At 42.6% G+C, this 26,233-nt stretch overlaps 1 protein-coding gene across 3 annotated transcripts; it reads right to left on the bottom strand.

Moving 5' to 3' along the window:
* Positions 1-4,950: 4,950 nt before the first annotated feature.
* LOC116674050 (secretory phospholipase A2 receptor) lies at positions 4,951-12,561 on the bottom strand. Of its 3 annotated transcripts, none has more exons than XM_032506571.1 (6): positions 12,369-12,561; positions 9,227-9,417; positions 8,100-8,319; positions 6,865-7,209; positions 6,683-6,780; positions 4,951-5,977 (listed from the first exon to the last, which is right to left on the bottom strand). In XM_032506571.1, exons 1-6 carry the CDS (start codon positions 12,421-12,423, stop codon positions 5,834-5,836), a joined length of 1,053 nt encoding a protein of 350 aa, XP_032362462.1. In that variant the 5' UTR covers positions 12,424-12,561; the 3' UTR covers positions 4,951-5,833. The 3 variants fall into 3 exon arrangements, with proteins under 3 accessions (XP_032362462.1, XP_032362463.1, XP_032362464.1); XM_032506572.1 differs by having other exon boundaries at positions 4,952-5,977; positions 6,683-6,777; XM_032506573.1 differs by lacking the exon at positions 12,369-12,561 and adding an exon at positions 10,241-10,348 and having other exon boundaries at positions 4,953-5,977.
* Positions 12,562-26,233: the final 13,672 nt, after the last annotated feature.

Genomic DNA, 26,233 nt, shown 5'->3' with positions numbered 1-26,233 from the left:
CAACCTTTGACCTATTACCGTCTTTCTTTACAGAAACGTCCTGTATGTGCTATATTATAATCTCCAAATATTACATGTTTGGATTATGTGAGGGGAGCGCCGGAATCACATCATTCACTGATTCATCCCTAGAAATGTAACTGTAGCAAGCATCTCACCATCACTCTCATTATCCACGTTCATATTTACACTCAACAAATCGATATCCAGACAAAAAGCTAAGGATGTTTGAAATCAGGCCAGAAGTACAAAGAGTTGTTGCTATGGAGACGATGCCCCGTCTCGTCTCATGGTTGGGAGCGATGCGTAGCAGGAAGTTCAAGTTGGTGGGGACTGGGTTTTAAACGACATTGTGCAACCACCCCACCCCCCCCACACACACACACACACACACACAAACACACCCACACAACCGAACACAATCTTCCGACCCTATCCACAGTGGTTCACCTTCCACCATTAAAAAGTCACACCAAGGATCCCCGACCAGGCGTCGGTAATTCACAAGTTTGGCGTGAGAATGTGTTGTAAGTGGGAAGTTGGGGGTGCCCATTTAATTGAATATCCAACAACCTTCCTCATAATAAGACATCCTTGTTGTGTAGAGGCTGCCCTCCTACGTGTGGAATCAGAACTGTTTGGATGGCGTTAACATTCAGTGAGTCGTGTCTCCATTCTCCAGAGTGGGCCCCAGCAAATGAACTGACAATAGGCCGGTTCACTGCATTGTTAGCGACACTGCAACACATTTCTCTGAATAATTGGAAGCTCCCTGTTAACAGAGTTTGTCTTGTTAGTGTAAAGGGATGTCAGGGGGAGATGAGAAAAGCCCGGAACAGCGACAAGCTATGACTTATGGATTTCAGTGGAATTGGGGACGCTGAGAGGAATGCCAGGCTTGCGGGCCACAACAGTGTGGTTTAGGGAATTGCTGTCCTGCATTAAAGCTCGGGAACACTATGCAAGCAAGAACCGTCTGTCTTTCCGGAAAAGTGCAATTTTCTGTTTGTATTTTCTTGCGTTTTGTGTCAATATAATAACTCTGACAAGATGAAAAAGCTGTGAGTGTTCCTGCAGATATATGAGTGCGGAGGAAAGCGACACTAGAAACAGCAGTATAACTCCCAATCCCTCAAATCACACAATAAAGGAAGTGACAGTGGGGGGGTGGCGGGTGGGGGAGGATAGGGTTGCTATAGCAGCCAGAGCGACACTTTGCTGTCTATGAAACAGAGTGTCTGTAGATATAAATAGTGAAGCAGTAGAAATGTGTGTGTGTGTGTGTGTGTGTGTGTGTGTGTGTGTGTGTGTGTGTGAGAGTGTATACTGTGTATATATATATATATATTGTATATGAACATAAAGTATTTTTGGCTCACATTTCTTATCATATAGGGCACCGAACCCCCAACTGCTCTGGGCGCCTCTCCATGGGCAGCCCCCCCCCCCACACACACATACACACACACACACACACTCTGACATCTCTCCATTAGTGCATGTAGGACCTGAGCATGTGTGTGTAGTTGCGGGACTAATAAATTATACATTATTATTATTATTATTTAATCAAAAGTAAGATGTTTTAGCATTGAAAACACAAGTTGTCATATAGCTGCATGAACAGTTAATTTGAGGCTTATACTGTAATTAAAAGAACATATTTTTGTGCCTCTTTTAGAAAAAGTTGCCCCAAAGTCCTTGTAATCTTCTGTGAATTTGCATCTTTTTTTTTATATGACATGTTATTTAGCTGAAGCTTTTATCCAAAGGGACTTACAAGCACTATGTCCCCGGGAGCACCTAGGGTTAACACGGTGGTTGATGTACCACAGTGGGGTTTGAACCCTGGTCCCTGGTCTCTATAACCAGAGACCAGGGACCCCCCCCCCCCGTCAACATGAATGAATGCGTGGCTGTGGTGGAAGGCATTCCCTGTCACCGATGCTTCCCTGCAGAGAGCCCTGTTTGAAGTCTCCGCAGTCAATGTCATTCACCATATAGTCCACTATAAAATACCCACAATGCACAGCTTATCTGAGTGTACATACAATGTAGCCTACATCCCCCCCCCTCCCTTATACCACAATGCAATGTGGAAGCAGAAGCACCCTCGGATAGTGAAAAGAAAAAATGGAGCAACCTTTGGTTTCTATACACTGGAAATGTCACATATATATATAAATATACATATATAATATACAACCTGTCATATTCTCCTGAGTGCTGGTCTGTTCCAGGGACGTATTAGAAGTATTTTAGTTTTAGTTTGTTTACATGAAGTCCCACAATATGTGGTGTCCATGATCTGGTTTGGTGGTTCCATATTTAATAAACAGTGTGTAGGGAATGAGGGGACGCTTTCCTCTATCCACTTTCCGTTCTTTGGACCCAGCCATGACGACTCATTTCAATGGAAAAATTGTGAAAATATGGTGAAAAAACAAAAAAAGACACTTAGGTTAATAAATATAATATGAAATTATATGACACATTGCTCTGGCATTATGAAATGTAAATATATTGTTTTTACTATTCTATGTTTGTACTTTTCTATTCGAACTATTGTACAGACCTTGAAAAGAAGCGCTCAAAATGCAAAGAAAGGTGACAAAAGTCTCTACAATAAAACATGAGACTGATCAACTCATAGGCTTAATTTACAGGGGGGGGGCGGTTGGCCCTCAGCCACCGGCCCCCCCCACCCAAAGACCTTTATAATTTCCTTCAGACATTTGCAATATAAAATTGATACAGAACCAGCCCACATTGCAGCAGAGACATTCAACAAAAGCAGAAAATGATGATTTGATAAGATGAAAACTGGAGATCTCCACCCCCCCCCCCCCCCTCCGATGTGTGAACCCAAAGTTACGCCCTTGCGACCCCCAGCAGATCTGCCTGGCACGGGGACTTCTCTTCTGGATCATCTCGACGCTCCCAGAGCGGTTGATGAGTCTTCCTAGACGCTCATCCTTTCCAGTGGACACGGCGTCCCATCACACACATGATCCAGTCATTTGTTATTCTCCTCCGGTTTATCCTTCGATTACTAACAGAGACATATCCACACCAGGGACGGGGCCCTAAAGCCCTCAACACACCCACACACACACACACACACACACACACACACACACACACACACACACGGCTATTTACGTTGCGATGATAAGCTCGTTAACTCTGCGGCTGATCGTATCGCCCTCGGCTGCGAGTCCCCAGCCAACCATTTGTCCTGGCTGAGATATCGGCAATCACCATTTTAAATGAGGACAGGTGATATGAAATGCTAATTCAGCAGCTCGGATCAATACTGTCCCCCCAGGGGACCAGAGACGAGCAGAGGAGCTGCTACAGACCACTGTCCTTGGGCCTCGCGTGGAAAGACAGAAACTGAACTAAAGTTACCGTTCCGTCTGGCTGAACCGGGCTTTGACTGGCAGGCTGGTTCCTCCTAGAGACCGTCCCAGAGACTGTCCCAAAGACAGTCCCGGAGACAGTCCCAGAGACGGTCCCAGAGGCCGTCCCAGAGGCCGTCCCAGGGACTGTCCCAGGGACCGTCCCAGAGACCGTCCCAGAGACAGTCCCAGAGGCCGTCCCAGAGACCGTCCCAGAGACTGTCCCAGAGACGGTCCCAGAGGCTGTCCCAGAGGCCGTCCCAGAGACTGTCAAAGCAGACGCCAGAGCCACCCAGAGCTTTTTTTTTTTTTTTTTCCAGAGGGAGTCCCAGAGACTGTCCCAGAGACTTTCCCAGAGGGAGTCCCAGAGACTGTCCCAGGGACTTTCCCAGGGACTGTCCCAGAGACTGTCCAGAGGCCGGCCCAGAGACTGTCCCAGAGACTGTCCCAGAGGCCGTCCCAGAGACTTTCCCAGAGACTGTCCCAGAGGCCGTCTCAGAGACTGTCCCAGAGGCCGTCCAAGAGACTTTCCCAGAGACCGTCCCAGAGGCTGTCCCAGGGACTGTCCCGTCCCAGAGGCCGTCCCAGAGACCTTAAACTTCCGTTTCAAGTATGGAAATCCCATTTCTTAACGGACCTTTTTGCCAGCAGACATTTAGACTCGTCTTAGGTGAAAAACACGTGTATAAAAGAAAACTAATAATCAGATAATCCGGGCCGCAGCGTTCTGAAATATTATTTAATATACTCTGAATATAGACAGAGAGAGGGAGATGCTCGGTGGCTTTATCCCAGTGACTTTTTACCATTTCTCTTCTCATGGAACGTTTTGGCAGCAGACAATAAGACTTGTCAAGGTCTAGCTACACTACAGATGCATTCTGGGATGGGAGAACAAACTTGCATTTCTTTAAACCAATCACAATCAACTTACAATCATTCCCTGAAGGAACCAAGCAGGCCTGCCTTGTGGCACGCTCCAAAATGTCTTCAAGACTGACAAGTTGCTGTTGTTTGCACCAAAGTGAATGTAGTTTGAGACAGGAAACACAGAGACAGAGAGAGGAAGGAGAGGACGAAGACGGACGTCGGGACATGTCCTTCCGCTGGCCCACTGTTATGCTTCCTTCTCTGATCCTGAATGCAGAGCAGCCTTATCTGGAGTCCCCATGCAGCGTGTTTGGAGGTTTTCTGCTTCTGATCCCATGATGCACCAGATCCCTCAGAGGAAAGCTGGAAGCACTCGCCAGTCAAGTGTTTATGAAGTGGCTTCCTTTCACTAATGATAATGGTAATTACGGCGCGCGTTTGAAGGCATCTCCATTTTCAATTAGGAGGTTGATTACAGGAAGAGTGTTTAGCTGAAGCAGTTAGTTAATTAGTTCATCTTCACGTCCTCTCATCCCTACAAAATTCTATCAAATTAAAAAACTAAATGCACGTTTCATTTATGTTCATTTTATTTTGCTAGTACACCAAAAAGCACTTCATGATTCTGTCATATTTCTGCGACCATCTCGGCATCTCCTCTAAGACAGGCAACAGGAAGGACACGTTACTAAAATAATTTCAAAATAAAACACCCAGGTTTATGGGGATTCTGGCTGCCTTGACTTCTTGGCTAAGGCTAGACAGCCAGAGAGAGACCGAGGGACACACACACACACAGAGACCGAGGGACACACACACACACACACAGAGACCGAGGGACACACAAACACACACACACAGAGAGACCGAGGGACACACACACACAGAGAGACCGAGGGACACACAGAGAGAGAGAGAGAGAGAGAAAGAGACAGAGAGAGGAGAAGGATCACTTTATGACCCCCAGAGAGACGTACGTCCGGTATGAACGGGTACTAATCTGTGTGTTTTCACTGTTAGTCACTACATTTAAATAAACCTTCAAATTTTGATTATATTCTGGTTAAAGTACTTCAATAATTCTAGTAGAGACACATTTATAACAGGTCTCCTTTAATGTTTGCACGTAACACAACAATGTTACATAGAATTGTTTTCCAATTTTCTCAAATGAAGAGGGGTTTTTGAAACCTGTCCTTTCTATTTTCCCACAGCGAAGCACATTGGCTGGTTAATATCTAAATTCATGACCAAATATGATAAAGTAAAACATAAACTCTTCATATTTAAGAAGCTGGAAGAATTGAATATTCAGCATTTCTGCCTGTGATCAATCAGCTGATTGATCTGGTTCGTTACATGTCATAAAAATGTCGTAAAAAAGCCATAAAATCTTTGAAATAAGTAATAAAAAGACATCAAACGCATTTAGAAAATTGCCTAAAACAATGAAAAAAGCAAAAAAAATTTAAAAGTACCAAACATTTTGAAAAATGACAATTATTATGGACTTTGAGGAAAAGAAGAGACTTTTCTCTGAAAACAGACGCAACAACACAGCGCTACAGCTCCTCTTTCCTCCTCCTCCTCCTCCTCCTCTTCTTTTCCTCCGTCTCTTCCTTGTGGAAGACCTGTCCATCGGCCTGCTTCCTCCAGCTCAGTCTGACGTCCTGGTCCAGCCCCTGGTCCCGGAGCTTCTGTTGGAGCTGAGACACAACACACCTCGTCACTGTCACCTCTCTTGGACAGAGACCCAGATCCCATTCTGGACTGTTATTGGTCCCCTGAAGGGACCTCAGGCACAAACATGCCATAAATATAATGCATTTTGCATACATTGCATATTAAAAAACCTTAGATCCATGCGTTCCCTAAATGTAGCTGTACTTATGATTCTGTGTAAACCTTTCTTCCACAGACGCAGATATATCAGAGACCTGCTTTTTCAACCTCGTCCTAGATCTGCCTGAGACTGACAAAAAGTTAATATAACAATTTAGCTCAGTTCAAAAATTCTATACTGTATATCTAGCAAATTATGAACCAACACGTGTTTGTAGCCAGCGACCAAAACATGAACTGATGCATATCTTGTACAAAGTAAAACCTGAGATTCCTGTCACCCTGTCACTCTGAGGCTCTGGACCAAATCTAGCCATGATTGACCATAAGGGGGGGGGGTTCTAAAAATATAAAGAGTTAATTTGTCATAAAAGGCTCCTGTGATTTTTTGGAAGAAATTTGGAGGATATGATCTAAGGCCGCACATGTGACCACGCCTACAATAGTGCACCTGCTGGATTCACCACTCACACTAACAACTTCAAACTAGATGCGTCACACACTCCGGGGTCGCACTTTGAGTTGAAGGACATTTGGGTTGTTTTGTATAAAAGTATGACATGATGTACCTGCTTCAACATGGCCTCCATCACAGCAGGGTTATTCAGATTCAGATTGTTCTTGTTCTCAAACTTCACTTTCAGCACTTTCCTTGAAACAGGCACTGCTTTGAAAAAAACACAAAACGATCAACACAGACGGGAACATGACGAGGTGTTCGATCGGGAGTGTATTGTTTTAGTTCACTCACCTGGACCGTAGCAAATGAACGCTCTCTTGTAGTGACAGCGCCAGTCTTCCCATTTCCCAGAGTCATTGAAGTGCGCAACCACACAAGCCTCGCCCCCCTCCCTGTTGTTGGGTTCCTTTCCGTTCTCACTCCAGTACCTGAATGAGGACTTGCTTCCATCCAACCACTTCCAGGACTCTCTGGACAGGCCGATCCAGACGCGGTTTCCTGCAGCTACGTCACGTACCTTCTGGTTTTCCGTCGTGTTTCTCACGCTGACCAGGTCTGTGTGGTGGTCTCTGCAGTAGCTCTGGGCCTGGGTCCACTTCATGGACATGTTAGTGAGGATAAAAGTCTCATTTGGCCCTGGAAAGGGAGCACAGACAAATGCAGAGGCACAATGCCGGGACAGACACTCATATTTTCAAGCACTTTTCAACTACCAAGGCTCTAAATATGGCCAAAATACACTTTTGGTCGCCCAAATGTAAAGGTATAAAACTCCTTATTGGCTATCGCCATGCAGCATTTTTCCCGTTAATGTACGGTCCCTTAGCAAACAAAATGGATGAACTTTGGCTGGGGAACACTCATAAATGGGTTATGGACTGCAACATGCATCATGATTTTATCAGAATCATGGTAACAATAGCGCCGTTCTCGATAGCGTCGCTGAGCTGAAAGGGACGCTGCGTTCTCCGGTCTCGTTCCCAGGAGAGACCTGCATGGTGGCCTCAGGGGGCCACCTACTGGAAAATTAAAAGAGAGTAACCTTTTGGGCCATGCTTAAAGTCCAACCCCCCCACATCAAACAGCCTCCCAGATGTGGCATGAAATTATTCATGCCTTGATGATACTGTAAATCAAATAAAACCACTGAGTTAAAATGAACCACGTAAATCAACTAATGAATTTATAAAAAATAACTGCAAGCAGTTATGACGGGATCCGAGCCTAAATAGAATATGCAAACCTTCCATTTTACATACATTTTATCCATGCGTTATAAAATCATTATTTTGTGTGCGAGCCTCAGAGCGGCATGGCAAAAACAAACGTGTTGATGGCATTTCATTTGCATATCATTTGGCCGAGATATGCAAAAGCGTCTCTGTCCACAGCGGTGCAGATGACTGCTCTAATTCAGTCACATTTGTATGAAAGGTGCTGTACTAATAAAGTTCGTCTGACTGATACTACATAAGCCCAAATAATGAAAACAAAGAGGCAAAGAGAAGCAGAGATGGTAAAGTTACCTGTGACGTCTATGCAGACTGCCCTCTTGAAGATTTCACAGTTGTTGTCGTTCCACAGCCCCGTACCATACATCTCTGTGCAGTGTTCGTTGCCAACATAATTACATGGTTCTTCTGTCGCCCACAGTCTGAACGTCGTCCCCCCGGGTTTGTAGAAACTTGCGTTTGACAGTGACCACTCCCAGCTGTCCATGTCATCGTACAGCCCTATCCAGGCTCGCTGAAAGCAATATATAATATAGCTTTTGTTTAAGGCCATATTTTCACATAACCTTTCCACCTACAGTCTTCATACTATCAGTCTGATCCTCTACAACTCAACAGAGACAAAATGTGTGTCAACAGCTTTCTAAAAAGCTTAAGATTAAAAAAAACCTAAGAACAGCATCAAAAGCTTTAAAATATATTGTAAAAAATATGTTTTAAAAAACAACTTTACAATTTTGTACAGGAGTTTACGATTGTGCTCAGAGTTGGACTGGTTCACAGGTTTTCAACTCAGTTTTAAAACAACAGCCATATGAAAAGAGGTCTTGCTCTATTATGTTATTTCATACTGGACACTAAGAGATGTCTTTGGGATTGGGGGGGGGTGACCTCAAGGTTGCAGTGCCCAGAAGGTGAAGTGGCATCTCTCCAGCTACCAGTCCATACTCCATGCTGGTCTGTACGGGGACTTGAACCGCAATCCTCCGGTTCCCAACCCAACTCCCTACGGACTGAGCCCCCCCATCAAACCCCTGACTAAAAGATGTGTCTCTTTATTGGATAGATCTGTGGGAACAATCTGTGTTTCGTCAAAAAACATGCTTGCACTAATTCTAATGAAAGCATAAAAATATGGCAAAAATGTTGAGGGAAAAAAGTCAGAAAGACGAAAGAATTGATGAAAAAAAAAAAGTCGGAAAAAGCCCAAAAAACTAAACTAAAAAAGTACAATAACATCAAAATCATTGAAAAAAGCAACAACAATATTGGGAAAAGTGTCAAACACTTTACCCTCCTCCATATCAAATCGGAATATTGTACTCACTGCACTATTTAATTATTAGTCCCTACAAACCACCTGTCAGTAACATCACTGTGTTAAAGACTTTTAAAAGAAAGAGTGAGAAAAGCCAACTCACATAGCTGTATGAGGAGTAGACCATTCTGCTTAGATCTGCCATGCTGTTCAGGGTCTTCACATTGTCCATGTTGTCTATAGTTGCCAGGTCTGTGTGTTTCTCTCTGCAGTAACGTCGGGCTTCAGTAAAGTTCTTCTGGTCATACACAAAATAATACTGGCGTCCTGCCGGTGATGAGACAGCACTCAGCCCTGTGGTGACAGATTGATCAGATTTAATATCAACAACAAGCATGAAAAATCAAGCTGCAATGTAACATTAACGGGCAAATGTTCAGCGTCAGTCAGCGTTGACTAAAAGTTTTGTTGTTGCCGCTGACAGACTCAGAGTATTATTTTAAGTGTCTGACAACATTATGGAAAGGATCCCTACAGAGATAAACCTTTTAGTTAAAGAGTAAGATCCTTTTAGTTTAACATGAAACAGCCCCGAAATCACCATCACCAAACCCACCAGACTACATTTAAATAATCACTACTTTTAGTGTGTATAGAGCAGCATATCTCCACCAGACTCCATGTAAATAATCACTACTTTTAGCTTGTATAGAGCAGCATATCTCCACCAGACTCCATGTAAATAATCACTACTTTTAGCATGTATAGAGCAGCATATCTCCAACAGGCTCCATGTAAATAATCACTACTTTTAGCGTGTATAGAGCAGCATATCTCCACCAGACTCCATGTAAATAATCACTACTTTTAGCATGTAAAGAGCAGCATATCTCCACTAGACTCCATGTAAATAATCACTAATTTTGGGTTTGGTGATGGTGATTTCTGTTTCATGTTAAACTAAAAGGATCTTCCTCTTTAACTAAAAGGTCTATCTCTGTAGGGTTCCATCCCATAATGTTGTCACACACATATGTATCTTACCCTTTACCACACTAATGCAAATACACGTTTTACATAAAAATAAGTTCTACATCAACAAAGGGAAAAGTATCAGAGATAGCAGCCATACACAATCACGGAATAAGTAACTTTTAGAAATATCTGAAACACTTTCCTGACACAGCGATGATGATGCTCAGAAGAACTTTCTCCATCCTTGTCTCATCTCAGTTCCTCTCCGTCTTTGTGTGACTGCAAATGTGCAGCAGTTGAACTTACTTTCTACGTTACACATTAACCACCTACCTGCCTTTTCATGCAAAGTTGTTCCCTTAAAGTACTTTCCCTATCAAGCCTGTAGGTCATTTGCTAGCTAGTGAGCAATGCGACTTACGTTGTGCAAGATGTAGTTCACTGAGCAATTTCACACAAAACTAAGTCCAATACATCAGACTGAGACTTTCTTCACTTGCTAAATTATCATTTGAACTGACCAACACTATTGCACCGTTCAAAGAGGATCTAAACATCTCTCCCCAGTCACTACCGGACACATTTCTCTGAAATAAGGTAGTCCGGCTTGGGATTCTACAGGTGAAGGGACGTCTTCTTACAGCTATGGTTGACTAGGAATGTCATCAATAATTCTATGATACTAACGTTTCATCTCTCTATGTGTGGTTTTAAGTGGGGCGGCTGGTGACTCAAACAATTAGGGGATGACAGGAGGAAAACCAACCCCTAGCATCATGTGATTTTATACAATTTGGCAACTTAACTCTGGATGAATGGATGAAAACGATCACATTAACTTTTATTTCATAGCATAAAACTGACATTTGTCTTCTGGGTCTCCAGTCCAGAATGTTTCCTTCAAGGCCCCAAATCTTTGAGGGTTTTTAAAATGACTTTCACTTTGTGTGATTTCCTCTGGGTCTCTCTGCTTCTGCCAAATTCTTACACTACTGTACATTATTGAAAAGTAATAATAACATCGGTTTTTGCCTCTTTTTATGGGGGCAGGAATGAAAATCCTCTGGGTTCTTTACCTTGTTGGTGGTGCATATCAGCACACATCAGCTTCCTCCCAGCTTTATATTAACTATTAAATAAAACAATAAAATAAAAAATATATTGTATTGAAAAATTGAAATAAAACCTAACACTCTCTTATTTCATCATTAATTGTCATGGTAACTTGTATTATGTTTATTAATAAGAAACAATTTATATTCAAAATGCACTCTTGCAAAAGTCATTTACATCCTAATTCGTGTTTCCCAAAGATTACGGTTTGGTTAACTTTCTTCTTCTTGTCTTTCATTTCATTTCTCATTGTTGTCTCGTTAATTTAAACGCTGATTCCTTTGTGCTCTGAGAATGCTAAGTGTGCTGCTGTGAAGACCCAGACACTACGCTGCAGAAGACAGATCCATGAGAACGTCTTTAAACTCAAATTAAACCAGATTCGGATTCTGTCCACGTGCTACGCAGACCTAACCTGAGGAGACCCGGTTTCCCGCAGCCTCCAGTCGGGAAGCAGAGATCCATTTAGAGACACACAGTATGCACAAAGGCTTGCCGTGTTTACCGAGGGCGCTTTGAAGCTGACAGGTTGGTTGCTCCAGTTAAAAAGAAAAAAAGAGATCAGTGCTGTTGCCTCACTTCACCTCCCTGCAAACATGACTTGTGTCTTTTTATTGCTTCAAAGTCTGCAATCTGTTTTTTTCTTTAGGATGAAAAAGTCTTTCTCCATGACTTTGTGTTCATACTGAAATCCTATTTGCTGGAAAATGAGCTTCTCAAAGAAACTGGGATGCTGTTAAAGAGTTGCGGTGAGTGTATCATGTCTGTATTCATTAACATCTTTGCGTCCCGTCATGGTAGCGTCTTAGTTTCTTCTTCAACCTTTAAGCTTGCTCTTTCCAAAGAGTGCTCCCATGAACTCCTAGGCCTTTCAGAAGGTTTGTAATCCAGTCTGGAAGTGCATTTTTGATGATGGACCTCTTCCTATATCCCGTTAGAGCTGTTCTACAACGGTATTACCCAAAATAACGTTAAAACAGAATGTGGATATTCTCCTTTGATCAAATTAAACATGGCTAGTTTGGATTCTAGGATCTCTAACGCGGCGAAGAGACAGTGAAATAAGCAGCGGTGTGGAGGTGTTGAGGACCGCACCGAGAGGGACACACATATCCAGTTAGAAAGAGAATGTCCGTCCCAAACTCTTCAAAGATATGTACAGCCTGTAGGAGCATGTGGCACATTCAGAGACAATAGAAGAGATGGCCTCTACTCACAATCAAATGCTCTGAAGAAAAAGGATCCTAGACGCTCCGAGTCCATGCCCACCATGTTCCACTTCCGGGATTGCTTTGTTGACAGTGGAAATTGCACCGGATGTTCTCATTTCGGACGGATGTCCGTTGCCTTCCTCTTTCCTTGTGTTGGTGTTCAAACTTCAGTGGATTTCTGAGGACTAGGGGTAACTAGGCAAGACAAGGCAAGGCAGACAAGGCAATTCAAAGTGCTTAACACAAAATCAGTAAAACAAATAAACCACAAGTATCTTAACACTGGTTCCCCCAAAACAAGTTCCTGCCTGGGGCTATTTTTAGATTAGATTAGATTAGATTAGATTTAACTTTATTGTCATTACACAGGTACAGGTACAGGTACAAGGTAACGAAATGCAGTTTGGGTCTAACCAGAAGTGCAATGGCAGTAAGTGCAGGATATACAATGGTTTCGTAAGTGCAGGACATGGACATTTTGCAGTGGAACCGTGGATTTTCCCGCTGCAAGATGATTTTGATTGATTTAAAGCACCACTATGTAACTTTTCCCGCTTCCGTCCCCCCTTATTGCAGCTACAGCAGTTTGGACAAGTTCACGAAAAAACAGCAAGAGACTCTATTCTCCAGAGAGAGGGAGACAGGACTAACGTTATGGCTCCTGATCTATTGGTTGGCCCTCTTATGGACATAAGGGACAAAAAACATATATTCAAATATATTCAAACATTGGTTTTGGCCAGTTTTGACAGTCCTAGTGTACAATAATAGTCTTTTAAGAAGATGCTCTATTGCTGCTCAAAGCAGTGAGACACTACTTTAGTGCCGGTTGAACTCGCAGACTCCGGCAGTGCTCTTCATGTTGCACTTTGAATGAGAATAAGGAGCTGCACCGCAGGAACCAGAGAATCAAAAGGAGCTGAGGTTAACCTCGGTGGGACTCACAAACCAGCTTGGAGATGCTCTGAACCCTAATCAGCTCCACTGTTCTTAGTTCTGCCAAATCAAGCTCCAGCATCGGGTCATTAAAGCGTAATGGTCCTCCTGCTGTGGAGGCTGGCTCCCAGCAGCGCGTTCACTCACTGCCCGGACACCGCTTCGCTTTCACTTCCTGTTCTTTAAACCTTGGAAACACAGAGACACAAAGGAATTAGACACTGTGTACTGTAAACTATGTACTTAGGGTCTAAAATCATGCGGGGGTAATTAACATTGTTGCTCTCCTCTCCTACATGCGGTATCATACAGCTGGGAGTGTTTAGTGGCATAAGACTGCTGAGGTTATGACAGATTTACAGCCTAAAATATTAATCTTAAAGCATATGGAATAATAGCTTAAAGTACAGATGTAATAGTATCTTAAAGTACTGTCTAAACAGATGTAATAGTATCTTAAAGTACTGTCTAAACAGATGTAATAGTATCTTAAAGTACCGTCTAAACAGATGCAATAGTATCTTAAAGTACCGTCTAAACAGATGTAATAGTATCTTAAAGTACCGTCTAAACAGATGCAATAGTATCTTAAAGTACCGTCTAAACAGATGTAATAGTATCTTAAAGTACTGTCTAAACTGATGTAATAGTATCTTAAAGTACTGTCTAAACAGATGTAATAGTATCTTAAAGTACTGACTAAACAGATGTAATAGTATCTTAAAGTACTGTCTAAACAGATGTAATAGTATCTTAAAGTACTGACTAAACAGATGTAGTAGTATCTTAAAGTACTGTCTAAACAGATGTAATAGTATCTTAAAGTACTGACTAAACAGATGTAATAGTATCTTAAAGTACTGTCTAAACAGATGTAATAGTATCTTAAAGTACTGACTAAACAGATGTAGTAGTATCTTAAAGTACTGTCTAAACAGATGTAATAGTATCTTAAAGTACTGACTAAACAGATGTAATAGTATCTTAAAGTACTGTCTAAACAGATGTAATAGTATCTTAAAGTACTGACTAAACAGATGTAGTAGTATCTTAAAGACATGATAAATGGTAAAAACCTTTACCAGAGTGCCGATGCTGTGGAAGAACTGCCAGATGGAGATGTGTTGCCTATTTTACTCCATTCATTTCATGCAGAAATAAACACGTGATGGTCCTTTATCTGCATTCCTGCTGTGTGTTGGTGTCACCCAGCACCCAGTTGGCCTGCATTAACAGTCCGCTGCACCTCAGGAACATCTTCGCCTTTAGATACGGCCCTTGATTTATGTGGCTGTCATGGCTGACGTGCAGTGACCCCTGAGCAGTCCAATAAAATATTCATATCTGTGCAGGACACGCCACAGCCCTCCACATTCTCCCTCCTATTTACAGAGAAAACCCAGCCTTCTCCACTGCTTCAAAGTAAATATATATGATATAATATAATATATTCCGTCCTGTGGTTGGAAGTCACCACAGCCTCAGGGTTTGGGGACAAAATGTAATCATTTGTGTAAATTGAACCCTGTGGAAAGCTGGAAATAATGTGTGCCTAATTGGTTGCGACTAACCAGACCTAAAGGACGCAATCTGAAGAACCCTTTCAAACGTCAAGAAGGAAACTAGAGGAACTAGGTGTTATGTTCCTGGATGGATGGAGTAGTTGTTTGGTCTCTAAAATGTCCAAAAATATTTAAAAATGTGGATTTGTGTTTCCCAAAACCTAGGATGAGGACCTCAAATGTCTCCACAAATCAAAGATATTCAGTTTACTGTCCCAGAGGAGAGAGGAAACTTGAAGATACTTATGTTTGTCAGAAGACAACGAGGGTTGTAACGAGAGACAGGTGACATGATGAACCACATCCCAATGGGGGCATCTCATGGCCCCTATTTGATAGTTCCTTGACTTCTTGACTCTTCGAACTTGAAGTTTGTTGTGTGTCTCCACGGTGAAGGCCGTCTTAAAGCTCTTCCGCCTGCCCCGAAGACCAAAGACGGATGATATGGAGGGAGCATCGAGGAATGAGCAACGAGCCTCGAGGAGGGATCTTCGAAGACCAAGGAGCAAGCACCCAGACGGGATAAAGTGGAGGAGTTGAGGAGGCAATTTAAGCGATATGAAATGCAGCGCATCACTAAGGCGGGAAAAACACAAAAGGCAGGAAGTCAAACGAGACACAACACATGGGAAGTGACCCTACAAAATAAAACAGGTAAGTGAAAACTACAGCTAGGACGATGTGTTTTTGTCTCGATTCAATTCTTTCCTGATACATGGGCGCTGAGTGGATTAGTATTGAGATTTTCATTCTTTTCAATCCGGTAGTATTGAGTATTGGGATTCACTTTTTCAAAACAAAATCAAAAGTTGAATAATGTAGCTTAGTGTAAATCCTTTCAGGACGCCCTCACTCTTAATCAGTGCTCTACCTAACTCCAATCAGCTGTTGGAGGCGTTCACCATCCTGCTAAACCAATCAGAATCGTACACGAATTCCAAGGGCCAATCACAGAGTCACAACCCTGCTTTAAATCTGTTTCTCCCTTTGCTATCAGCTGTCATTGCAGGCAAAGAGTGCAACCCTCCACCCCCCTTCCTCCTCCAGTCCTCCACTCCAGCTGACTGGTCCGGAGCCTTCTTCGGTCTGGTTTTCAGGCTCCTTCGTTGCCACCCCCAGTGTCTTGATTCCATCGGAGGGGGTCTGATGGTTCTCTACCCCTATATACATATATACGAAATATATTCGTATAGCGATGGAGTCTAATCGCCAATAACTTTGTACATTTTACTGAGCTGTACAATAAACCTTATTTGCATTTCTGCAACCATGTCTCTCCTGATTGAAATACACTTCGAAACAATATATCATGAGACAGTTTCTAAAAATAATGTTGAAATTGAAGATGTATATGAGGACATTTATCTATCATGTCAACTCCCCCTCATCAACAAAAACTGTTTTTTATGTATGTGTCCAAATGGATCAAGCAGATCAGATATATAATGTATATTAACCATGTTTCACTCTAAGAAAGAAAGCGAATGAGTACAGTTCCCAAAATATATATGACTGTTCTATCCACGTTGCTACCAAGACGCCCAGTCCGCAGCAGATGGGAGACTTATTCTGTAAACTGTAAGTGTTTGTCCAAGTCATCCCATCCAAATGAGCTTCATTTTACTGTAGTTGGAAGTTGTGAAGCCGAAAGTGTGCACATAGCCCACAAAATCACCTTGGATACCGTGAGTGCCAGCTTGCTCGTTGGCAGTGGAACAGCTCCAGAAAGTGTTGCTCAGTCTTGGCTCTCAATGTTTTTTTTTCGCCTTGGAGGGGACTTGTTGATAGTTGCAAATAACATTTCCCTGAATGTCAATTTCATTTAAGTGATAAAAGAGCGTTATGTAAAACAATCTTTTCACACATTGCCAGAGAAAGAGAACATTTTTGGGTTGTCTGTTCTCAGACTGCCAGTTATTTTTCCTTTAGAAAAGGACACCGTATATCTGCCAATGATGTCTTTGTCTTTGACTTTGACAGTCAGGTGATTAACAGTCAAAGTCAGCCTCATTAGGCTTTCTCAGAGAGGAATGGATCAGTCTTGTAACATTACTTCACATATTTACACTCCAGTAATTAAAAACAACAAAGTCCTCATCCTCATCGCTGCATCTTTTATCCGAGAGATTAATTGTCTTGTCACTGGCGCATCGTTTTATTGGCTAACTGGGAAGGAGCCGTGAAGATGGAAAATAAAAGAGCCAAAGACATTTTAATTACACAATGGAGGTCATTTGACTAACAGAGCATTCTAATCATCTAAATAAAAAATATTATTTATTTATAGTAAAAATGGGTGAAACATACATGCAGAAGCCACCAGAGGTGTCAAGTAACGAAGTACAAATTCTTTGTTACCTTACTTAAGTAAAAACATTGGGTATCTATACTTGACTGGAGTAATTACTGGAGAAAGACCAGCCACCCTTCTACATCCCCGGTCAAACCTGGACCAGGAGGGTGGTAGCCAGGAAGACCAGCCAACCTTCTACATCCCTGGTCGTCCCTGGACCAGGAGGTTGGTAGCCAGGAAGACCAGCCAACCTTCTACATCCCTGGCCGTACCTGGACCAGGAGGTTGGTAGCCAGGAAGACCAGCCGACCTTCTACATCCCTGGCCGTACCTGGACCAGGAGGTTGGTAGCCAGGAAGACCAGCCGACTTTCTACATCCCTGGTCGTACCTGGACCAGGAGGTTGGTAGCCAGGAAGACCAGCCAACCTTCTACATCCCCGGTCGTACCTGGACCAGGAGGTTGGTAGCCAGGAAGACCAGCCAACCTTCTACATCCCTGGTCGTACCTGGACCAGGACGTTGGTAGCCAGGAAGACCAGCCAACCTTCTACATCCCTGGTCGTCCCTGGACCAGGACGTTGGTAGCCAGGAAGACCAGCCAACCTTCTACATCCCTGGTCGTACCTGGACCAGGAGGTTGGTAGCCAGGAAGACCAGCCAACCTTCTACATCCCTGGCCGTACCTGGACCAGGAGGTTGGTAGCCAGGAAGACCAGCCAACCTTCTACATCCCTGGTCGTACCTGGACCAGGAGGTTGGTAGCCAGGAAGACCAGCCAACCTTCTACATCCCTGGTCGTACCTGGACCAGGAGGTTGGTAGCCAAGAAGACCAGCCAACCTTCTACATCCCTGGTCGTACCTGGACCAGGAGGTTGGTAGACACTGTCGCACTGTTGCTTGCTCTGGAGGGAACTACTAGAACTGTTGGGTCCGTGTAAGTTATAGAGGGGTCTAGACCTACTCTATCTGTAAAGTGTCTCAAGATAACTCTTGTTATGAATAGATACTGTAAATAACATTGAATTGAAATGCCGTACCTGGACAAGGAGTTTAGAAGCCAGGAAGACCAGCCAACCTTTTACAATTTCACATCACACAAAACCATTAGCTGCTTGAATTGTAGATTACTTTGTTTGTGTTACTGTGTGCCTTTCTTTAGCATTAAGCAAAAGAAGTTCTGTGCTAAAAGTGTGTGCTAGCTGTGTGTAAAGTAAGAAAGTATTCTACTATTGAAGCATTCTTCTTTCCCCAGGGCATGAAGTTAATAAAAACTGTACAGACCTTAAGTATCTCCTTGTTCCTCTGCAACGCCCTCAAGTATACAATGTAAGATGATTGTATAATGATTTCTTAATGCTTCGTTCTAAATATGACCCTGGGCTGTCAGGTATAATCTTGTGTCATTAAATGTAAAGCATTAGTGCTGTTTTAATTACACTCTGTTGACCGTACTGCAGGCGTAGAGTGCTCCGTGCTGGTGGGTTGATGAGTTGTCAGAGCACAATGGATTAACTCGGAGATCTTATATTAGACTATTAGTGTGGCTGCCAACCTCATCAAGGTATACAGTACTGTACGTCTCACTGTTGTATCTAATATAATTAAGAATTACTTTCAAGAAACAACTATTATTCAAGTCCCCGAAAAAATCTCTCCCAAAGATCATTTGTTTCAGCAGCGATTATGACCTATATTTCAACACATTCTCACTCCCATGGGGTCAAATACGGACATTTGGTTGCCCTTTAAGATACAAAAAAAACAACCGAAACAACCTGGATTTGAAGCTGTTAATGTCCAGCTTGTGTCCTTGTTCGACTCGCCCCCCGCCCCCTCCGTTGGCGAGGCTCCAGCCCCGGCAGCTGTCAGTCCTGTTGATGGGTTGTCTAACAGCCTGTGGCTGAGGTAAAAGCTAGCGTCGGCCCTGAGGGGGCTGCTGATTGCAGCCAGTCAGCTATAAATAACGCTGTGTGCACAGTGTTAGTGTCATTAGAAAGGCTTAATTCCTCAATTTTTCTAAAGATTGCTGAGGCTACTGCCTGAGGCCTCCTGGCTGCTGCCCACACATTTAAAAGATGAAATGTGTGATTAAAACAGGGGTTTTATTTTATTTTTTTCATTTATTAAATGTTAAATTATGTTTCTTCAACTTTTTTGCCACTAAGGTTAGTGTTCAGACTTTTTTGTTTAAACTGGAGGTGTTCCTGTCTGAAGTTAAGCCTACCTGTGGAGTAAGATAAGGAGTGTTATCTTGACTCCAGATTATCTTCTGTCAACTTGGACTGAGAAGGGAGTGGATCAGCGGCTCTGACAGCTGTCGATTTGGTCAGAAAATCCCAAACACTGTGAATAACAAGAAATAGGTGTTTTCTTATGCTTTGCCAATCTTAGGAGCAGGAGTGTTCACAAAGGGCCACACCAGAAATTAAGCATCACATCAGGGGTCGGACATGTATAACTTATTATTTGACTTATAAGTCAAATATCTATGACTGATTTATTGCATGTCTCTCCCGTCCAGTTTGGTCAAGATAAAGACCTAAAAAAGCCAGCAAAAAACTTCCTCAGTCATCATAGAATTTAGCAAAGCAAGCAAACAATGATTAAATTTTTAAAAGCTGACTCACGAAACACTCTCTGAGCCTCAATGTTGGCAAATTTGTTTTACTACTACTGAACAATTATTTAATTCAAAACAGAATGTAAAAAAGCGACAAAAAAGTTCCTTAGCCATCATGAAATGCCTGAATACTTAGCATGTAGCTACATGTAGCTTCATGTAGCTTCATGTAGCTTTATGTAGCTTCATGTAGCCGTGTAGCTGCGGTAACGTGCCCAGGGCAGATGAAAATATAAAGAGCTCTGGAACAAACCAAAACCAGTTTCCAGGGCGGTCTGAAAGCTGACCACTTTGGCTCACAGGGATTTTGTTTATATACACTTACCTTTATTATTTGAAGCTTTGGCCACGTGAACATCAATACATTATAACATTATAGATATGACAAAAAAAATACAGAAAAGCATACTAGGTTTCCTTTAAGAGAGGAGAGAAAGAGAGATGTGATGCAGCGGAGGCTCTGCAGCCCAGCAGGTGTGAGTGGAGGAGAGAGTCACTTGCATGCACATATTAGTAATTCATGCTCTCTAAATAATTAAGTCCTTCCTTTGAAACAATAATTTGTGCCCATGAAATAATAACTCATATTCACATATTAGTCACTGTGCTTGAATAAAAGTTCGTGGCCACAAATAATGGTGTAAAAATGCCTTACTACGACTTATTACATTCCACTCTCCTCTGCATTTAGCAGCTGGTTTATAAGTATTTGTCCACATCTATAACTCTTCCTATAATAACTGATTCACGGGCACACCGGCGCAAGGTAAGATGGCTGACCATCCGGGGTTTTGGGGGTTAAGTCTATTCCCAAAAAACACTTTGACATGTGGACAGGGGAGCAGGAGATTTGATAAGGTTGGGTAGCGTTTGGGTTTATCCAGATACCTCTGCTTAAAGGAATGCTTTGAAAAACGGTGCCGTGCCAACACATCCTCACTCCCATCTCATAAAATACAGACGCTTGGTCAGGGTCTCGTTAGCATATATCTAAACATGCTTATTGTTATCTTCTAATTTACGACTCTTACTGTTGTCTCTCTACATTACTCTCTCTACTGTTGTCTCTCTACTACTACTCTCATACTGTTGTCTCTCTACATAGTACTCTCTACTGTTGTCATCTCTACTTACTACTCTTACTGTTGTCTCTCATCAGCGACTGACTGTTATCTCGTACTACCTCTCCGTTGTCTCTTACATACTACTCTCACTGTGTTCTCTAATATACCTCTCTACTGTTGTATCTCTAACTCTACTCTCTACGGTGGTCTCTACCGGTCTCTACTACTCTCGACCTATGTTGTCTCTCTAAATCTCATCTACTGTTGTCATCTGACAGTACCTTTTCTCTCTACAGTTGTCTGTATACTTACTCCTAACTGTGTCTCTCTAATCTGACTCTATACTTTTCTAGTAATCTTCTCTTGATCACATACTTAATCCTCTATGTTGCTCTCTCATATATCCTACTGTTATTACATAATACTCTTACGTGTCTCTCTACATATACTCTCTACTGTGTATCTACTCTACCTTTCTCACATTACTACTCTTACTGTTGTTCTCTACATACTACTCTCTACGTTGTCTCTCTCTTCTACTCTCTACTGTTGTCTCTATACATACTACTCTATACTGTGTAGTTCTACATACTCTATTACTGTTGTCTTACTTACTATAACTATTACTGTTGTCTCTCTAACATACGACTCTCTCCTGTTGTCTCTCTAATACTAACTTACTCTATGTTGTTCCCTTCTTAACATATACTACATCTTCTACCGTTCTCATCTACACTTAGTGCTCTCATACTGTACATCTCCTTTACTTTCTTCCGTTGTCTCTCTGACATACTGACTATCGCTACGTTGTTAACATATACTCACTTCTCCCAGACTACTCTCTTGTTCGGTCTTACATACTACTTCTCTATGTTGTCTATACATAGTACTCTCTACTGTTGTTCTCTACATTAGCTAATCTTCATGTTCCTTCAATCCCGGTTTCTCTAATATACTCTTAAGGTTGTTCTTATAACTATATGGTTCTACTGACACTCTAGGCCTTCAATTATCACTCTTAATGTTGTATCTCTACCACACAGGGGTCTCAATCCTCAACTTACTTGGGTCGGCCCGCGCTGGAAGTAGAGTCTGGTTTTGGCGTAGGGCCGCATCAAGATCCCCAAAAAAAACAACTCATTTCCTAACACCGCGCGCGCGAACTGCGGTGCTTTACGCACCTAGACGTCTGATATGGTTGGTGACATTTCAACAACAAAGACTCACATTGTCCAACCTCTCGGCATTGCCGCCCAAGGCCGACGTAGCTAGCTTACACACGGTTACGCCGCTGTAGAGACTACGGGACATAAGTGCCACAACGCAACACTACAAATATTTATTTCCGTTTCCCAGAACGCGGCTGGGCCGCACTAACACTTAACTTTGAGTGTCAAGTGGGGGGCACAACATTCAAAGCGCGGTCCGCAAATTGGCCCACCGGCCGGAGTTTGAGACCCAGCTCTACATTACTACTCTTACTGTTGTCCTCTACTCATATGTTTCTCATCTACTCTCTACGTTGTCTCTGATTACATACTACTCTCTACGGCTCTCTACATACAACTTCACCGTTGTCTTCTGAATCTATCTTATACATTGATTTCTACTTTTCTCATGTCTCTCTACATACTAATCTCTAATGTTTCTCTACATACTACTCTTACGTTGTCTCTCTAACTTACTACTCTCTAATGTTGTCTCGTTAATACTACTCTCATACCTATTGTATCTCTACATACTACTCTCACAGTGTTCTATACATAATCTCTTACCGTGTCTCTCTACATTACTATCTTTTTACTGTTGTCTCTCTACCATTTACTACTTCTACTGTGCTCTCTACATACTACTCTCTACCTGTTGTCTCTATAATACTACTCTCTACCGTGTCTTCTACATACTACTCTCTACTGTAGCCCTCTACATCTATACTCTAACTGTTGTCTTCTACATACTACTCTCTTGTTGTCTCTCTACTCTATCATCTATATGTTGTCTCTCTACATACTACTCTTACTGTCTCTTACATACTACTCTTACTGTTGTACCATCTACATACTACCTCTACTGTTGTCTCTATACTACTCTCTACTGTTCTCTTACATCGACTCTCTACGTTGTCTATCTACATCTACGCTTACGTGTCTCTCTCCATAACTTTACTGTTGTCTCTCTACATACTATCTCTACGTGTCTCCTACATAATACTCTATTGTTGTCTCTCTAATACTCTTTACTGTTGTCTCTCTAAATACTACTCATCTATGTTGACCCTCTAATACTACTCTCACTGTTGTCTCTACATACTACTCTTACTGTTGTCTCTCTACATACTACTCTCTACCGTTGTCTCTCTACATACTACTCTCTACTGTTGTCTACTGTTGTCTCTTAATTAAGTATAAAGTGTGTTTTACAAAGCACCTTTTTTGCTGCATTTGGCTTAAGGACAGTTTTGAGGGACTTCCCCTCTCTACGACAGGATGTTTTTGGGCCATTAGACTACCAAATATAAAGAAACAACTCCCGACAATGCTTTATGACACCGTCATGGAAACACAGATGAGAGAGGCTCAGTGTGGCTGAAGTACCGAGCCAACAGTGAAGGACCACTTAACCGTTTGGTGTCTCTATCTGGCCCCCGGGAATAGTTTGCTCAGCGCTCAACATCACAAGGCTGCAGCCGAGGTAGAGACAGGTCTCTCCACCCGCAGTACTTTATCATTTAAAAGTGGTCGAACGGAGGGAGAGGGAGGCCTTTTACAAAAGACCCAAGCCGCTCAAATGAAAACGAGAACCCCGTGTCAAGTTTAAGTGGGCCAGTTTAAAAGTTAAGGGTCGATGCAGCACATTGCAAAATTACCTCCTCTCTCGGAGGACAGAACACGCCGCCATGTCACTTACAAGTTAGCCGGAAAAGGAGAAGCTGCTGGACAATCTCCCCGGTAATAACGGGTCGAGACACTCAGCACTTCTAAGGCCGGGAACGCTGGAGAGACTCACTAAAGTGGAGAAAAGATTGGCTGCCCGGAGAGAGAAAGAGTCAAGAGAGAGGGAGAGAGAGCAAGAGAGAGACAGAGAAAGAGAAAGAGAGAGGGAGAGAGAGTAAAGAGAAAGAAAGAGAGTCAAGAAAGAAAGGGAGAGGGGGAATTGAGAGAAAGAGAAAGATAGAGTCAAGTGATAGGGAGAGAGAGAGTCAAGAGAGAGGAAGAGAGCGATAGGAAGAGATGGACAGACCGAGTGAAATAAAGAGAGAGAGAAAGAGACAGAGAGAAGAGAATAAAAAGAGAAGAGATCGTCAGTCATTCAAATACATAACTGTTGCTTTAGCACAAATGTTAACAATCTGTAATGTTAACAATGCAATCTTTGAATTTGAAGAGAGAGTCAAGAAAAAGAAAGAGAGACAGAGTGTGTGAGAGCGAGAGAGAGAGAGTCAGTGATGGAGGACTCCTGGGAGAGAAGATTGTATTGATTTCATCTTCGCTCCCTCAGGACTGGACAAACTACAGAAAACCACAGTTGTATGTCAGTGATACGTCCCAGGACTCCGAGGATTGTAATCTGTCCCTCACCCAACAAACACAATCCTCATATTCATCCATCTATCAATCTATCTTTCTTTCCATCCATTCATCCATCCATCATCTGTCATCCATCATCTATCCGTCTATTCATCATCTATCAATCTCTCTATCTTTCTATCCATCCATTCATCCATCCATCATCTGTCATCCATCATCTATCCGTCTATCCATCCATCTATCCATCCATCTATCAATCCATCCATTCCTCCATCTATCCATCCATCTATCCATCCATCTATCCATTCCTCCATCTATCCATCCATCTATCCATCTATTCATTCATCCATTTATCGATCCATCCATCTAGCCATCCATCGACCCATCTATCTATCCATCCATCCATCCATCCATCCATCCATCTATCCATCTATCCATCTATCCATCTATCCAACCAGAAACTAACGCGTGCCACAACCATGAACTCACCTGTGCAATGCAGAATGAATAAACAGAATCAATAAGACTTCAAATAGATTTTGATGTGTTTTTTATGTTCAGTTGACTACAGAGTTTGCTTTTCCTCACACAACGGTGATGTGTTTTACTCCAGTCTGCCAGACTGAGTGGTTAGGTTAGGGTTAGAGTAGACGTGGACTTGGTGGGAAAACGTCACGACAAATCACAAACACCCTGTCTTCATATACTTCATGCATACTGTATATGAACTAAACTCAGGCCTAATTCAGCATGCACAACTAGTGCTATCAGTTAAATGCGTTGTTAGTTTACGATTTTAGTGGCGTCAATTTTTCTATCGCGAGATTAGCGTTCTTTTTGGCCTAGCAAACTTTGTAACGACTAGTAACGTTAGAAAAACTACAACACCCACCGGATCTAGCTAGACGGGAAACAAAACAACAGGCATGCCGCACACTAGTTGTTTCATTACTTAATTAATTAACCGTAATCTTCGCAGAAATGACAGGCAGCTCGCGGTGCTTTGTCTCGGATAACTGAACATCCAGCTACCGCTGACCTGAAGGAACGCCATGCGGGGCACCATTCCAAGCACCATGCGGGGCATCATGCGGGGCACCATGTCAAGCACCATGCGGGGCATCACGCGGGGCACCATGTCAAGCACCATGCGGGGCATCATGCGGGGCACCTTGGGGGACACCATGGGGGGCATCATGCGGGGCACCATGCGGGGCACCTTGGGGGACACCATGGGGGGTATCATGCGGGGCACCATGCGGGGCACCAGAGCCGGTGTTGAGGAACTCTGTGGCGGCTCAACACATCTCCTAAATGCCGCTGATACGATGGAGGTGTGACGGAGGTCTGTAGCGGCGTAAACAGCTAGCAACCGCCGCTCTGTGGCACGGAGCTCCTCTTCGCCGTTGGTTTGACCGCTCGTTACTACGGAGGAGCGTGCTACAGCTATGCTACATTCAAGAGACCATGGCATGTTCATGTGCGTTACTCAGCAACAGGTGGAAGGTTGCACAATAACGTTAAAATGATTTGAACTTTTAGGGAGGAAAAAGTGAATGACCTGTACGTGTGAAAACATCCGTTTGGTTGTTGTTGAATATATAGCCATAACAATTTTTTTTTAAATTAAAAATTAAAAAATGTGCAATTAATTGTGATTAATTGCATGTGAACTATGACATTAATGTGATTAATTGCGATTAAATATTTTTATCGTTTAATAGCACTACTTTCAATATATCAGATGTCGTTTCAGTCTGCCACTTTTTTAACAAATTTTTACCGCGTTTTTTACATGCTTTTTTTAAAATACTTACCTTTGTTTTATGCTTTTTTTAATGCTTTTGTGAATGTTTTGGACGCTTT

Source organism: Etheostoma spectabile, chromosome 24 (genome assembly GCF_008692095.1).
Source record: "Etheostoma spectabile isolate EspeVRDwgs_2016 chromosome 24, UIUC_Espe_1.0, whole genome shotgun sequence".
NCBI classification, from domain to species: Eukaryota; Metazoa; Chordata; class Actinopteri; order Perciformes; family Percidae; genus Etheostoma; species Etheostoma spectabile.
This window is presented reverse-complemented; position numbering and strand designations above follow the sequence as displayed.

What these genes read in the sequence shown, in the direction of transcription:
- LOC116674050 (XM_032506571.1), bottom strand. Translation starts at nt 12,423, where the DNA reads ATGGTGGGCATGGACTCGGAGCGTCTAGGATCCTTTTTCTTCAGAGCA. An exon ending in TTTCTTCAGAGCATTTGATT is followed by an intron (nt 9,418 to 12,368) that starts GTGAGTAGAGGC and finishes CTGTCACCACAG; the next exon opens with GGCTGAGTGCTGTCTCATCA. An exon ending in TCTACTCCTCATACAGCTAT is followed by an intron (nt 8,320 to 9,226) that starts GTGAGTTGGCTT and finishes TATTGCTTTCAG; the next exon opens with CGAGCCTGGATAGGGCTGTA.